We start from the raw sequence: 14,292 nt of genomic DNA, 5'->3' as shown, positions 1-14,292 counted from the left end.
TATATATATTAATTTTTTTTAATTTTCATTAAATTTTATTTTAACACTATTATTTTCAAGATACAATTTTAACATTTGTATAATTAAAATTCTTCATAACTTAAAATTTCTTTGATTTAAAATATTCCCAAATTTTTTCTTTCTTTTTTTTTATTTCTGACATATTTTATATAACTATTTCAATATAATAATAAAAAAATTAATCTTAAATACAAAATTTGAGATACTATTTAAAATAGAGGTCAAGATATTATGATTTAAATTCTTTTACTAATCTTTATCATTATTTATAAATTATTCAACTTTACTAATCTAATAATATTAAGAAATTTGAAATTTTTTAATTTTTTTTAGCACCGTTGATAAAAGCTTAAAATCTTAAATATTTTAAATATTAAAAAACTTTATTAATCAGAGTATCTTAAGTTTAAAATGGATATTTTTTTATATGTTCTAAATATAATTGGAAATAATAAGATATGCAATTACTAAAAGTAAATTACACAACCAAGAAATTGTTGAAAAAGGAAAAAGAAAAAAAGAAGAAAAAACTAAGGTCTGCGTAATAACTGATAGTAACGGCAGTAAAAGAAAATAAAATATAACGGTACACGTGATTGTGATGTTGACCGGCGGTTCTAAAACTGAAGTGGCTTTGTGGGCGCGCACCGAGATATTTTATTGTGTGCACACAACGGAAAGGGCCAAAAGAATCAGAAATGGAGGATTCCCAGCCGTTGCTTTTACTTCACTTAAAGAAATCTGTGGGCTCTGTTTCAAGTGAGGTCTGAGAGTGATGCAACGCAACCGTGGCCGTAGGATGTTATTTAGCTTTATGACAATAATCCCTTTAAATATAATTAACGTAAAATCTTTTAACAATTTAATAATAAGACATTAAATTACACACAAACCAAAAAAGTGAACGTTGTAATTACAGACAAACAAGCTGTTGTAAAATGAGGCCCCTAAGACCTGATCATTTTGTCAGATTGGAATTCAATTATCAATCAGTTCTGCAGTTAACAGAAATCACGAGCAAAGATGGCTTTGGAAAAACATAGTAAAAAAGACGTCGAAAGCGAGAGCTGTTCCTATCTTTTTTTAACATTTCATGAAGTTACCTTTTCACCTTGCTCACGAGCAATTGAAGCAGAGAGAATACCAAGATCACGGTTTAAGAAAGTTAAGGCAGATTCACACTCTGAAATGATTCTTGTGACTGAAGAGGGCTCGCCAGCAATTGTCTCAGATGATCCAACAGCAAGAGCTGCATATGAGTCCCTAAGATTTCTCAAGTTACCTAAGAACTGCAACAAAAGCAGAGAAAAGGGGTTTCTCATTATGAATTTATAGTCAAGCTAATTCCACAATAAAATAACATAGATTAAAACTAGAATAACAACGAAAATTCCTGAAACATTTATCAAAGGGACTAAAAAGTGCTGGCATATGCAAAACTAAGTTAGCAGTATTAAGAAAAATTGAAGTCATACATCGTCAATCAAACTCCAAATAACTATTGTATATTATCAGTGTCAAATCTTGCGAAGATAGCCAAGAAAGAAACAACACCGTCTTTCATACTACATACGATAATTTCCTACTAATTAGAGGCATAATGCAATGTCATCATGTCTATAGCTAGCCTTTTAAAAGTGATGGCTTTATTTTTACTGAAGAATCACCTGAAATCTGCTACATGAAACAATTAAAGGAAAAAACAAGAGAATCATCGGTACCTTTAAAAGCGTCTTGTATGCCTCTAACAAGCGATTGGCCGCAGGCCCAAACCCATGAAGCTGTGGTACCTCCATCATGTGAGTCCAGGGGCGAATTTCCTACAAAAAAAAACATGAAATCATTAATCAAGAAACTACATAAAGAGAGAGTCCAGCTCAAAAGTTGTTCTTGACAGGTATAACAAGTAACTCCAGGTTGATCATCAATTTCAATTCCAATCATGTTATTGAAATTGCAGAGTAGGTCAAAACATCAGAGAAATTTAGGGCATGCAACCTAGATGTATCAGTTCTTCAATTTATAATGAATTTTCATAATTCAAGAACATAGACTTTGTTATCTTTTGCAAAGCATGAAATGAGTTAGGAGAATTTACCATTTATAAAAGAGAATGAAAATAAACAATTCAACAATAAAGGTTTATATATACCACAATATATTCCAATTTTATAACAACAAATGCCTTCTTTTTGTTCCAAATGGAATATTCCTTCAATTGAATCATCAGATTCTAGTAAACATAACTAGTGTAATAGTGTGGTAGCAAAGTAACCCAAATCAAATCAAGTAAAATCAAGAGAGGAACAAACCTTGGTGTAAATTGTATTAAATGATCTTGCAGTTTCAAGAAAAGATTCCAGATTTGCCCGAAGTTGGGATTCCACCTCTGCATAATCCTCATCTGGGTTGTAAGCATGCTGACAGAAAGTAGCACAATGACATAAACAATTAAAAAAATATATAAGAAAAAACAAGATGAATGAAGTTTTGGTATATATTAAATGGCAAAAGAAAATAAATATTGAGAATAAACCATTTCATGATCAAATGGTGAAATGTTAAAATGAATCTGCATAACTGCATTATGTTGTCAATCTATAAGAAGCAATAATTAGAATATCAATTACCATGGCCTAATCATACTTCAGGTAAGATTTGAATAGATCCCAAGATTTTGGTACTAAAAAGGGCTTGACCAACATATATGTCACTTTGCAGGATTAAAATCACATCAAATAGAAGAAACAGCCCCCTCCAACAAAACTAATGACATATGCAACCTACAAGTGAAAGAAGAAAAAAGCTAAACCAAATTTCACCTTACAGCACTGCTGAATCCAAGCAAGTAAATCAGGTGACTTAAAGCTTCCATCGTATTAATCAAGTACTATTTATGCTTATTGTGGTCTCAAAGCATACATAGGAAAAGTTGATGCCAGAGAAAACCTATGGGAAGCTTATAAGTCTGAAGTAGTACAGTGAACAATGGACAAGACAAACACAATAAATAGCTAAGGAACAGGGATAAACCTTAGATGCCAAATCTGTGACCTTCTGTTGAAGATTTGAAAGTATTTTTGACTGTTCTGAAAGCTTTGTCTCCAGCTCAGAAACATCTGGTCTAGAAATGAATTTTGAATGATGGAACAGAATGTTACTGAATCTAGTGATAAATAGTAACTATAATGAGACTAATACAAAATGTACAGGGGTTATCATAAACAGAATTGCATTCATTTTTCATAAACTTATCACACAGTTAGCGAAGGACTGAGTCCAAATCTTAAAAAGGGAGAGGCCTAAAAGTAGGAGAATGTTTTTACCAGCCCACACAATCACATGGTAATTATGACAAACACCCTGAGACATTGGCAGATTCTGAAAAATGAAAAACCAAACTCATTATAAACTTACTTCCTGTTAGATTGGGCCTATTAATACTTAAACTTAACATGCTCCTTTTCTAAGAATTAAAAAATAAATGTGTGGAGTTACATATCCCAAAAACCCTCTTTACAGCCAGTTTTTCATTGTACCTCATTATGTTTAGATTATACACCGACTAATATTCAAAGATAATACTATCTTTTCATCATCCTATTAGAAAAGAGAATTAACCTTATTTTTCTCCAATCCTCTAGATCTTATTTCATGATAATGAAAAGATTTTTGACTCTCCTGGAATATAGGGGAAACATCACCTATACCAAACTTTAAAAAATAGCAAAAAAGAATGGAATTGCAAAAATGTATTATTTTGCTCAACTTATGTTGTATGTAAAAAAGAGTTTGGCTCTTTAGCATTCTAGTATCTATTGAACTAGACAAATAACAAGGCGTCGGCATGTTGTGTAATAGTGAAGAATAGATGTAGATTAGTCCAGCGTTTTGCAATGACAAATAACTTCAGCAAACATAAGAAGAAATCAAACACATTCAAAAAGACATATTGCTTGTACTTTTATACTTTTAACAGCAAAGACATGCAAATATGATAAATCAAGCAATCAAATATACTATAGGCTTCACAAATTTAATGAAAGAAATTCTTAACTCCTGAACATATTGTAACAATTAAATTAGAGTAAGAGATGTGAACACAGTAAGAATATAAAAGCAAAATTCTCACAATGGATATATTGATTGAATCTGCACATCTGCAGGGAACAACTTGCATTCTTCCGAGAAAATGAGAGCTTGTTTTTCTGCAATAGAATCTATTAGTTGTATGTCCTTTGCTACTTGCTCATCAATGCTGCAAAAGTATATAAAACAAATATCAGGAACATTGTTAAACAAGAAGAAGAGAAAGATAACAAGAATATCCAATACACAAGTTGAAATAATAATTTTAGTAACACATGTCTTCCATGAAAGCATAGATAAATTCTCAACTAATTTAAAGTCAGTCATATCAACCTCCAATTAGGATTATCAGCATACATGCTCGCCTCCACAAGATCAACAATAAGTTGAAGCATCTCAGTTCGATCTTCATAACTTCCACGCCCCTGAAATGCAAATGTCATTTACATATCAAGCTTTTAGTAAACACACATGCTCTCTCAAAAATTAGTCAAGTGCAGATCATACATGCAAAAATTCAAACTTATGATTGGCATGCCTTGAACTTCCCACACTGCATAACAGGGAGTGGTAGGAAATAAATTATGTTCAATATATGTACTCAAATAACATGACAGAATTTATATATCTAAAAATAAAAAATAATGCATAACCATATAATGGTGTAACTGAAGGGACAATTTACATATAAGTGTTCTGTCAAACTCACTGTCATTGGATGTGTAAGGTCTAGAAGTGGCCTCCATTTTAGAACTTAATAAACACAAGAAAGGTCAAGAGAATTCTGGGCAGCTTAAAAGAGAAAATGAACTCATTTCCATTTTCCAATACTCTATGCTATGAAAGAAGATAAAAACAAACCAAAAAATCATCAGTTTTTTATTACCCTTTATCTCCTTTATATTCTTAACTGAAGGTTGAAAGAAAAGTGGTTAAAATTTTCAACATGTACAAGGATTAGTAAACCATTCAGCTTTTCTGCTACCCCAAAAAGAGTGCATCATTCCAGATTATCTCAAGAATAGGGCTGGATTTGAGCCGAGCCGAGCATAGGGCTGGATTTGAGCCGAGCCGAGCTCGGGCTCGGCTCGGTTTATATATGGGCGGCTCGAGTTCGGCTCGGTTCGGTTCGGTTCGGTTCGGCTCGTTTTTCATTATCAAAAAGACATCGTTTTTAATATATATTGATTAAAACGACGTCGTTTTGTATAAAAAATTTTAAAAAAATATCTACCTAGCCAACCCGAGCCAGCTCGAGCCGGGCTCGAGCTCGATCGAGCCGAGCAGAGCCCGGCTCGTTTCGGGCTCGAGCTCGAGCTAGCTCGGCTCGAGTCCAGTCCTACTCAAGAACATTGATTTTCATATATGACTCAAGATCAAATGGTACAAGCTATTAGTAGAGGGAAAAAGGAAAATCTAACACATGTACTACAGCTCCAACTACAACAAAAAAGAAACCCAATAAAATAGTGATCATATAGAAAACATGTAAATTAAACAAGTGATATAGTGAACAAGGAACTTGAGTCACTTACTTGAATTGCCTCCACATCTATAGTTGTTGTGATACCCAAAAACTTCGCAATCTCGGCTAAATCTGCAAACAATCAGGTCATCGACCATAGCGATAGCAGCACATTTCCAAATGCTTTTGACACTAAAAAGCATTTTAAAATAAGTGGAAGTAATTTTCTACTTTGTGCTTTTATTTGAAATAATGGTGTGAAAAGTGCTTGGAGTCACTTAACCACATAATCAAAATCAGTTTTCTTAACCAAACTAAAAAAAAAAAAAATGATGAAATTAAACATACATTGAATGCGACCAGTCTCTTCATCACGATCCATAGCATCTCCTTGTAAATTTTGTTGTGAGAATGGAGATTTATCGCCTAATAACCTAGCATTTGAATTTAAGGTGTAAGATGATGCCCTTTTTATTATCAAATTGCATAAACAAAACGAGAACAAAATAATAAAAGATTACTTGAAGAAGAGCCATTCGAGAAGAGCATAACGCTCCATGCCAGCGAAGAGAAGAGACTGAGCCGGTGCATTAGCTCTTGGATAATTAAGCATTCCTAATTTCCTCTGAATCTCCTCCATTTGCTTAGCTGCCATCTCTGCTCCAATTAAACGTTGTCGTCTTTTCTTATCAAATTGAATATACCAAAGGTAAGAACAAATAGTAGATCATTACTTGGTGAAAGTAATATTCTTCCTCCATGTCAATGAAAAAATAAAACTGATTTAGAAAATTACAAACAATCATATTTCTAATTGAAAATGAATACACATTAATTTATGCATGAAACACCAAATAATAAGCATAAATTATATTAAAAAACAGCAATAATAATTAAATATCCACAAATGAAGAATTATACAACTAAGATCTCAGTGAAAACTGAGGCCTTCACTATTGTGAGACTCTTTTTCCTTATCAATCAGATTGGGAGTAGATGAAATGTGAAAAAGAAATGAATATATATTTGAAGGAAGACAGCTTCAGTATTTCAAGAGGATAATTTTGATATAATTCAAAAAACAAATTGTCAAGTTACCAGGTCTCCCTTAAAATTGTAAGAAACTGCATAACTCCTCTCAATTCTTGAAAATCATAACATAAAATGTGAATTCTCATCTTGCCATCCATAAATTACTCTTATACCCACAAATAATTGCTGAATCATCATTGGAAAGGCTAGATTCGAGCTGAGTCGTGCTCGACCTTTGCTCAGCTCGATTGTAAGTCAACAAGCTTAAGCTTGAGCTTGAGTTCGAGCTCAATGAGCAGCTATTATTGTGAGATCAAGTTTGAACTTGCTGAATTTGATTAAGTCCAAGTTTGGTTCGAGTAGGATCGTCATTATAGCAACAAGCCCAATCAGGCTCAAGTTCAATCGATCTCGAACTAAATTCAAACTCGCTTCAGCTCGCATCCTAATGCTGAAGTTTTTCTTTGAATTTTCAATGTACAATATTTGCAATCTTGATCATTTAAAACATTTTCAGAAACCTAGCATAAGGTACAACAGGGACACATATTGCAGGGCTTCATTCAGTGGATACAAAATTTCAAACAAATGTATAATCCTATCTACTGATAAAACAGGAAACCATGAATGAAAATGAGATGGCAATACTGCTTTTAGTAGATTTCACATCCATTCTTAGGAATGACAAAGAATAAAACACCATTCTAAATCCAACTACTGCTTTTAACATTTCCCTAAATCACAGAATCACAGCAAAACAGCATTATACAACAAGGAAACAGGAGACAAAAAACAGTATATCGATTTCAGCCTAACAATTGAATGAATATTGCAACAATTCATCCACACAATCAAACATAAACAACATTAAATCAAAATTAAAAAAAAAAAAAGCTGAGTTCGAAACCCTAAATTACGAACAGATTTCGAAACCCTAAAATCCAGAATCAATTCAACTATCCTTTAATTAAATGAGACGGGGAAAGGGAAAAAACTGACATTATCGATTTCGCCGTAAAACAATCCACCAGAAGATAAAATTTCAGATTTTCGCGGAACGAGCAAATCGGCAAAGACTTTGATTTTTTGACTTTTCCGATTGATCGACAGGGGGAATTGATAGATCGTCGTCGTCGTTTCCGATTTCACATTTGTTGAAAAAAATTAATCGAAATCATCTGAGAAATGAGATTGTGAGAGCGAGGAAGATTGTTACCCTGCTCTAGTGAGAACTTTGGGAGTGGGGTATTGACAAAAAGCAATGTCTGGTCTGAGCCAGTCCGGACGCTCCCCTGCTCCAAAAGTTAAATGACTGATTTATCCTGATATAATTAAATTGGCACAAGAAAAAAAAAATCCATGGAATATAAAAGCAACAACCCTGAAGACAACAAAAACCCCTGGCAACATAAAAAGACTTGTTTAACTTCTATTGCAAAAACCCCTGCTAAACCCTCCCTTCTGAGAGGACAACAGAAGAGCTTCCAGAAGGATTGCAGAAGGAACAAGAAGCCACATAAGATGACGAATAAGAAACAAGCGGCGGACTTCGAGCCGCTGCGTCAGCTGGTGAGGCACCACATAGAGTCCTTCGATTACATGGTGGAGGAAGGTTTGAATGAGATGTTCGATCGCATCAAGCCTTACATGGGAAATTTATGGATGCAACTCCGTTTGCAAATTCAGCCATGAAAACTTCTGGAGATACTGGATCAGAATCTAAATCACTTGTTGATGAATTTGGTGAAATGTTGAAGTCTTGTGGCTTTAATTATCATGGTGTGGAGGTATTATACAGTGGGGTTTATGGAACCGAACTGACTTGTGAAATTTTTATTGGACCTGTCTATTATCAGCGGCTCCGACACATGGTTTCAGACAAATTTCGGGTAGGAAACTTTTCTTTTATGTTAAATGATTTCCTTGAGCTGAGGCTGCTGCTATTATTTTTTTGTGGTGTACGATATGATTTAAGGCCTTTTGTTTTTTTTTTTTTTTTTTCCCTTTTTTGATTATATCAAATTTACAAGGGCTACTTCCACAGGTGGTTTTAAGGCCTAATAAGTTATTGTTGCTAGAGGTTAACAGTCTTGACCCTCGCTTGTTGACATGTGCAGGTTCGTTCCACTGGAACAATCGACCAAATCACCCGGCAGCCAATCAAAGGAAGAAAGTGGGGTGGAGGTATCCGTTTTGGAGAAATGGAACGGGATTCCATGCTTGCACATGGGGCTGCATATTTGTTGCATGATAGGCTTCATACTTGTTCTGATTATCATGTTGCTGATGTGTGCTCTATTTGTGGAAGTATGCTTACAACCTCATTTATTCAGCCACAGAGGCGGGCAGTACGAGAGATCGGTGGGCTACCCCCTGCAAGAGCTCCCAAGAAAGTAACTTGTCATGCTTGCCAGACAAGCAAAGGAATGGAGACCGTCGCCATGCGTTACGTTTTCAGATACTTGGCTGCCGAGCTCGCTGCTATGAACATAAAAATGACTCTTCAACTAAGTAACAGAGCAGAGGTATAATATTTCATTAGTGTGATCGCAGATTTATTAACTTGTTCATTCCAAAATCATTATTCCAAGGGGGTGATAGCAGCAACACCATATCACAATGATCTATGGCAGATTTCTGAGAACCGGAGAGCCCGATGAGATGCTGTGATTTTATTTTGTATGATTATTCATACCTGAAATACGTAGGCTGTTGGATTTGTAAGGTCTTATATCTTTTTCTGAGCTGTGCTTGATGCAGGTTTTGTAGTCGATTGAGTTCTAACTGCAATTTCTAATTCTTCTAATTAATTAATTGATTGTTTGATATTTAACAGGAAAAAATAATTAGATGAGACCATATGTTACCTTATTTTTTAACAATTCAGTAGAGAAGAAACCAATTTGTTTAAATTATTTTCTCAAGTTTTCAGTTATATATGTATAACCAGAGTGATTGGTAAATAAAAAAAATCAATTCAAAATATTATATAATAAATTGTACATAGGTGTTTTTCATATATTAGTCCTACCCTCTAATTTTAAAAAAACTCAAATACCCACTTATTACTCAATTTCTGTTAAAAATATCGGTTAGAGTTAGAGATAAAATTGTTATTTAATAAAAAATTTATCACATTTTTTCCCTTAAATTTAAAAATCTATCATCTCCCTCCCCCCCCCCCCCCCCTATAAAGTTTGAAAAATAAATATTTCTCTTTAGGGTTTGTGGTTTTGCCTTGATAATGTTCCTCAAGTGATCGAAGTCGGCCAACCTTCATATTGGCACTTCTTCCTCTCTCGAACAATGACAAATCATCGGCCTGTAGGAGGTGGGCGGACGATTCATTAACAAGAAGATGAAACAGGTTTGTGCATTGTATAGATTTGTTTTTTCTAACCAATCTATGTATCAGCCAATGTATAGATTAGCCAAAAGAAGAAATAAAGTCTTTTTTCGATCAATCTATGCGTTAGACGCACAAATCTATCAGAAGAAACAGATCTATGCAACACACAAATCTATTTTATTTTTACATCAATAAATCATTGACCTATCTCTCATTATCCAACTATTCGTTATTATTCAAGAGAGGGAAGAGTGTCAATATGGAGATTGGTCAACTCTAATCATCGAAAGAGCAATACCAAAACAAAACTATAAACTCTATGGGTAAAATATATTTTTTTTAAAACTATAGTTTGGGGGGAAGGAGAGGGAGAATGATAGTTTTAAAATATAGGGAAAAAAGTGATAAAATTTTTTATTAAATAATAATTTTATTTTTGAATTTAATTAAAATTTTTAATTAAAATTGGTTTATAAATAAATATTTAAATTTTTAAAAATTAAAAAATAAACGAAATTATATCAAACCTTGGGTTAAGACAATTCTTTTGGCCTTATAATAATAATATTTTAAGTAAGAAGGTTGTCAAAATGTTTGGTCAACCAATTCAAAAGTAGAAGATAAATTAATTCTTAAGTTAAATTCTTGTCAGCCATAATTATATACCAATTGAGTTGAGTTAGGCTTGAGGTCCATCCAATCATATTATGTAAAAATAAATTAATAATAAAATGTTTGTTGATAGCTAAGCTTCAGTTGAAAAAATATCGTTATTAGGCCAAAAGACTTATTCTCATCTAAAGCATTGTGAAATCTAAAACTTTCATTCTCTATTTTTTCTTTAAATTTAAATATCTATTTATAAATAAATTTTTGATAAAAATTTTAATTAGAGTTAAAGATAAAATTATTATTTATTAAAAAAATTTAAAAATTAAAGTTTTATCACATATTTTTCTTTTTATTTAAAAATCTTATTATTTTTTTTTAACCCAAAGTTAAAAAACGGGCAAATACTCTTTAAAGTTTGTTTCCCTTCTCTCCGAAGCTAGTTCATCATCCCTGATCATTAACCGTCCTCCTTCCCGTCTTATCTCTCTCCCCCCAACCGTCTTCATCTCAAACGAAGATGAATTCATCTTCGTCTTGATCAAAGACAATCAAAGAGGGAAGGAAGAGTGACCGGAAAGAGAGATAAAACGAGAGGGAGGATGATTAAAAACAGTCAATCGGCGTCAAAGAGAAAAGGAACAAATCTTAAGGGGAATTTATAATTTTCAAACTTTGGGTTAGGAGATATTGTAAGTTTTTTAAACCTGAAAAGGAAAATATGATAAAACTTTAAATTTCTTTAGTAAATGATAGTTTCACCCTTAACTCTAACTGAGATTTTTAACAAAAATTTTAAAGAAGAGTGATTAGAGAGAGAGATAAAATGAGAGGGAGGACGGCTAAAGACAGTCAATTGACATAAAAAAGAAGAGGAACAAATCTTAAGGGGAATTTATAGTTTTCAAACTTTGGGTTGGGAGGATATTGTAAGTTTTTTAAACTTGAAAGAGAAAATATGATAAAACTTTAAATTTCTTTAGTAAATGATAGTTTCACCATTAACTCTAATTGAGATTTTTAACAGAAATTTACTTATAGATGAATGTTTAGGTTTTTAAAAGTTGATCTAAGAGTTTGAGATTTCACTATATCTTAGATCAGAATAAGCCTTTCGACCTTATTATTATTATGTAAATTGTTTTCAAATAAATTACATTTTTTTATGTGAGATTTTTCTCTAGAGCTTTATTCTATTCCTAAATGTTATATATAATATTAAAAAAAATAAAACTCAGCAAAAAATAAAATCATCAAAAGTAAATAATAATTGTATTATTTATAATATTAAAAAAAAATTAAATAACTTTTTTAAATATAGGCCTAAATATTTTAAATACAATAATTTATCTATTAAAATTGTTTAAATATTTATAAATCAATTTTTATCATTCCTTATAAATCTTAACTATTAGCAATACTTATTTACTATAGTCATATTCTCACTGTTGTCAACACTAAAGCCTTTGCTTGATCAAATTGTTAAAAACTTGATTGAGTAAAAGTTATAGTTGACGACAACTTGGAATCATTGAAAAGATAAACATATAAACTATAAAGAATATGGAGAAGATGAAAGAAAAGAAAAAAGGGAAGAAGGAGGTGAGACAAGATATATTATACATTAAGTTAATAACTAATATTTTTTAATTAATAACAATAATATCTAATTTTGATTTGTTGCATATTATATCTATTACACTTCAATGATCTGAAACTTGCCTATGATTCTCCATAAACTCTACAAATTTGTGTATGTATTGATCATGGAGTTGTTCATCTGTAAATAAAACCCTCAATTCATTGGATTTCTTTCTGTAAATTTTTCCCGCTTCTTCAACTGTAACCAACTGCAATGTCTCCGCCACTGATTTCCTTGTGTACACTCCATCTTCCTCATTTCTCGGTATTTCTATGCCGACCTTCTTCTCTGTGAAAACTCTAGCAATCAACCCCTGTTCATTGGAAAAAGGTAACATAACCAGGGGATGTCCATAATATAATGACTCTGTGATTGAGCTAAATCCACAATGAGTCAAAAATGCTCCTACCGATTCATGAGCTAATATCCTCAGTTGTGGAGCCCAACTAGTACACACCACTCCTCTACCCTTCACTCTTTCCTCAAACCCATCTGGAAGAACTACTGTATCATCCCGATTCCTTAGAGCCCAAAAGAAAGGTAAACCGGATAATTCCAAACCTAGAGCCAACTCAGTCAACTCAATTTGACTCAAATTTAATTCGCTTCCAAATGCTACATAAATCACAGTCTTTGGCTCGTGTTTCCCTAACCAGTCATTAATGGTAAGCCAGTTGTTATCTTCAAGGGTGTCTCTGTTATCGTAAGCCGTAGGCGGCAACAGCCCTACAGGTAGAACTGGTTTACCATGAAGCTCTCCCAAGAGATTAATCCATTGCCATTCAATCTCCATGCAGCTTCTTATAGCTATCACATCACAACCGTCTATCACCAACCCCACACGAACCATATCTGTGACTCCCGACTCGTTCATCTCATAATGATCAAAAAATTTTTTTGCTTCATGAAGTCGAAATGCAACGGTGGTTTTGAATGGTACCCATGGTGGAGGAACAGTGAAATCTTCCGGCTTAGAACGAGGATCCTCGCCATTAATCAAGGCCAATGATGATGATCCACAGAAACAGATTGACCAAGCCTGGAATATGCTGAAGAAGGCGCTGGAGATTCCAAGCTTGGCTGTTATTGGTGGCAACCAGGAAGCGATAAAGTCGTAAATAATCCAATCTGGCTTGGATTTTTGCAAAAATTCAGCCAAAGAATCTTGGAGTTTATCACAGGCAATTTTAAGATATGGGATTTTGTGAAATGGCAAATCATTGGTGGCCTCTGCGTCATGTGGAAGATTATCGTGATGGGGTAAAGTGAGGCTCACAAAATTCATCTGCGAAGATAAATTTGGAGGGACTTCAGGAAGGCGTTGGATGTTTCTGGGAGTTGAAATGAAGGAGATCCTGTGACCTCTTTGAGCAATCCGTTTGGCTAGTTCAAAGTATGGAATCATGTGCCCAAAAGCTAGCCATGGAAACATAGCTATGTGAAGCTGTTCAGCATCCGCCATTTGCCATCAAAATTCAAGGTGTTTTTCTGTTTAGAATCTTGAAACTATGCTCAATCTTCAACTCCACTTCCTCTATATAATACTCTAGCTAATTGTGGATCCCCTTTTTGTCTCTTTGTAATCCACTTGCCTGCAGCGTGCCCATCATCATGATAAATACGAACAATAATTGAGATTGTTTTCAATTGTCCGAGTGACGTGAGTAAATTTTCTGCCGAATAAAAATTATTTTTTATCAAGTCAATCATGGCCTCTTGTCCACCAATATTTGATAAAATAACATACTCTTATCCTTTAAATTTCAACAAGAATGGCCGACGAATGAGAAAGTTGGAAGAAAAGAGGGAGAGGGGAAAGAAAGAAAATGAGAAGGAATGAGATCTTATGAAGTGAAGTGAGTTTCAGAGTGTGAGTGTAGTTTTGAAAAAAGTAAAGGTGGAGGTGAAAAGTTTGGAGGGAATCATGGCTCAATGTGAGGCAGAAGAAATGCTTGGAATCAGTACACCACAAGTATTATTTTTCCAGCCAAGTGACCATTCTACCCTTCAATTTAACAGAAATCATTAACATAAGTTCCCGATAGGTGGAAATTTGGATTTTTAAATCATAAACGGCGGGAATTG

The 14,292-nt window shown here is 33.4% G+C and overlaps 3 protein-coding genes across 7 annotated transcripts; 1 reads left to right on the top strand and 2 right to left on the bottom strand.

The window, feature by feature from the left end:
- Positions 1-860: 860 nt before the first annotated feature.
- LOC123193309 (AUGMIN subunit 7-like) lies at positions 861-7,921 on the bottom strand. Of its 4 annotated transcripts, none has more exons than XM_044606211.1 (10): positions 7,607-7,921; positions 6,097-6,326; positions 5,924-6,009; positions 5,646-5,707; positions 4,444-4,535; positions 4,154-4,279; positions 3,055-3,145; positions 2,334-2,441; positions 1,743-1,841; positions 861-1,310 (listed from the first exon to the last, which is right to left on the bottom strand). In XM_044606211.1, the coding sequence occupies exons 2-10, from the start codon at positions 6,228-6,230 to the stop codon at positions 1,113-1,115; spliced, it is 996 nt and encodes a 331-aa protein (XP_044462146.1). In that variant the 5' UTR covers positions 6,231-6,326; positions 7,607-7,921; the 3' UTR covers positions 861-1,112. The 4 variants fall into 4 exon arrangements, with proteins under 4 accessions (XP_044462146.1, XP_044462143.1, XP_044462145.1 ...); XM_044606208.1 differs by having other exon boundaries at positions 6,097-6,260; XM_044606210.1 differs by having other exon boundaries at positions 6,097-6,255.
- Positions 7,922-8,264: 343 nt separating this feature from the next.
- LOC123193310 (DNA-directed RNA polymerase I subunit 2-like) lies at positions 8,265-9,435 on the top strand. Its single transcript, XM_044606212.1, has 2 exons — positions 8,265-8,496; positions 8,725-9,435. The coding sequence occupies exons 1-2, from the start codon at positions 8,266-8,268 to the stop codon at positions 9,136-9,138; spliced, it is 645 nt and encodes a 214-aa protein (XP_044462147.1). The 5' UTR covers position 8,265; the 3' UTR covers positions 9,139-9,435.
- A 2,745-nt stretch (positions 9,436-12,180) lies between these two features.
- LOC123192680 (putative UDP-rhamnose:rhamnosyltransferase 1) lies at positions 12,181-13,709 on the bottom strand. Of its 2 annotated transcripts, XM_044605319.1 has the most exons (2): positions 12,617-13,708; positions 12,181-12,520 (listed from the first exon to the last, which is right to left on the bottom strand). In XM_044605319.1, the coding sequence occupies exons 1-2, from the start codon at positions 13,667-13,669 to the stop codon at positions 12,269-12,271; spliced, it is 1,305 nt and encodes a 434-aa protein (XP_044461254.1). In that variant the 5' UTR covers positions 13,670-13,708; the 3' UTR covers positions 12,181-12,268. The 2 variants fall into 2 exon arrangements, with proteins under 2 accessions (XP_044461254.1, XP_044461253.1); XM_044605318.1 differs by having other exon boundaries at positions 12,181-13,709.
- Between the last annotated feature and the right edge of the window lie 583 nt (positions 13,710-14,292).

This window comes from Mangifera indica, chromosome 12 (assembly GCF_011075055.1).
Source record: "Mangifera indica cultivar Alphonso chromosome 12, CATAS_Mindica_2.1, whole genome shotgun sequence".
Taxonomy (NCBI): Eukaryota; Viridiplantae; Streptophyta; class Magnoliopsida; order Sapindales; family Anacardiaceae; genus Mangifera; species Mangifera indica.
The sequence above is the reverse complement of the archived record's forward strand: the minus strand, read 5'-3'. Positions and strand labels throughout refer to the sequence as shown.

Coding starts and splice junctions, on each gene's coding strand:
- LOC123192680 (XM_044605318.1), bottom strand. CDS start 13,669: ATGGCGGATGCTGAACAGCTTCACATAGCTATGTTTCCATGGCTAGCT.
- LOC123193310 (XM_044606212.1), top strand. CDS start 8,266: ATGGATGCAACTCCGTTTGCAAATTCAGCCATGAAAACTTCTGGAGAT. Junction 8,497..8,724: donor TGGTTTCAGACAAATTTCGG/GTAGGAAACTTT, acceptor TGACATGTGCAG/GTTCGTTCCACTGGAACAAT.
- LOC123193309 (XM_044606211.1), bottom strand. CDS start 6,230: ATGGCAGCTAAGCAAATGGAGGAGATTCAGAGGAAATTAGGAATGCTT. Junction 4,536..5,645: donor TAGATGTGGAGGCAATTCAA/GTAAGTGACTCA, acceptor TTTGCATTTCAG/GGGCGTGGAAGTTATGAAGA. Junction 1,311..1,742: donor CATACAAGACGCTTTTAAAG/GTACCGATGATT, acceptor CTTTTGTTGCAG/TTCTTAGGTAACTTGAGAAA.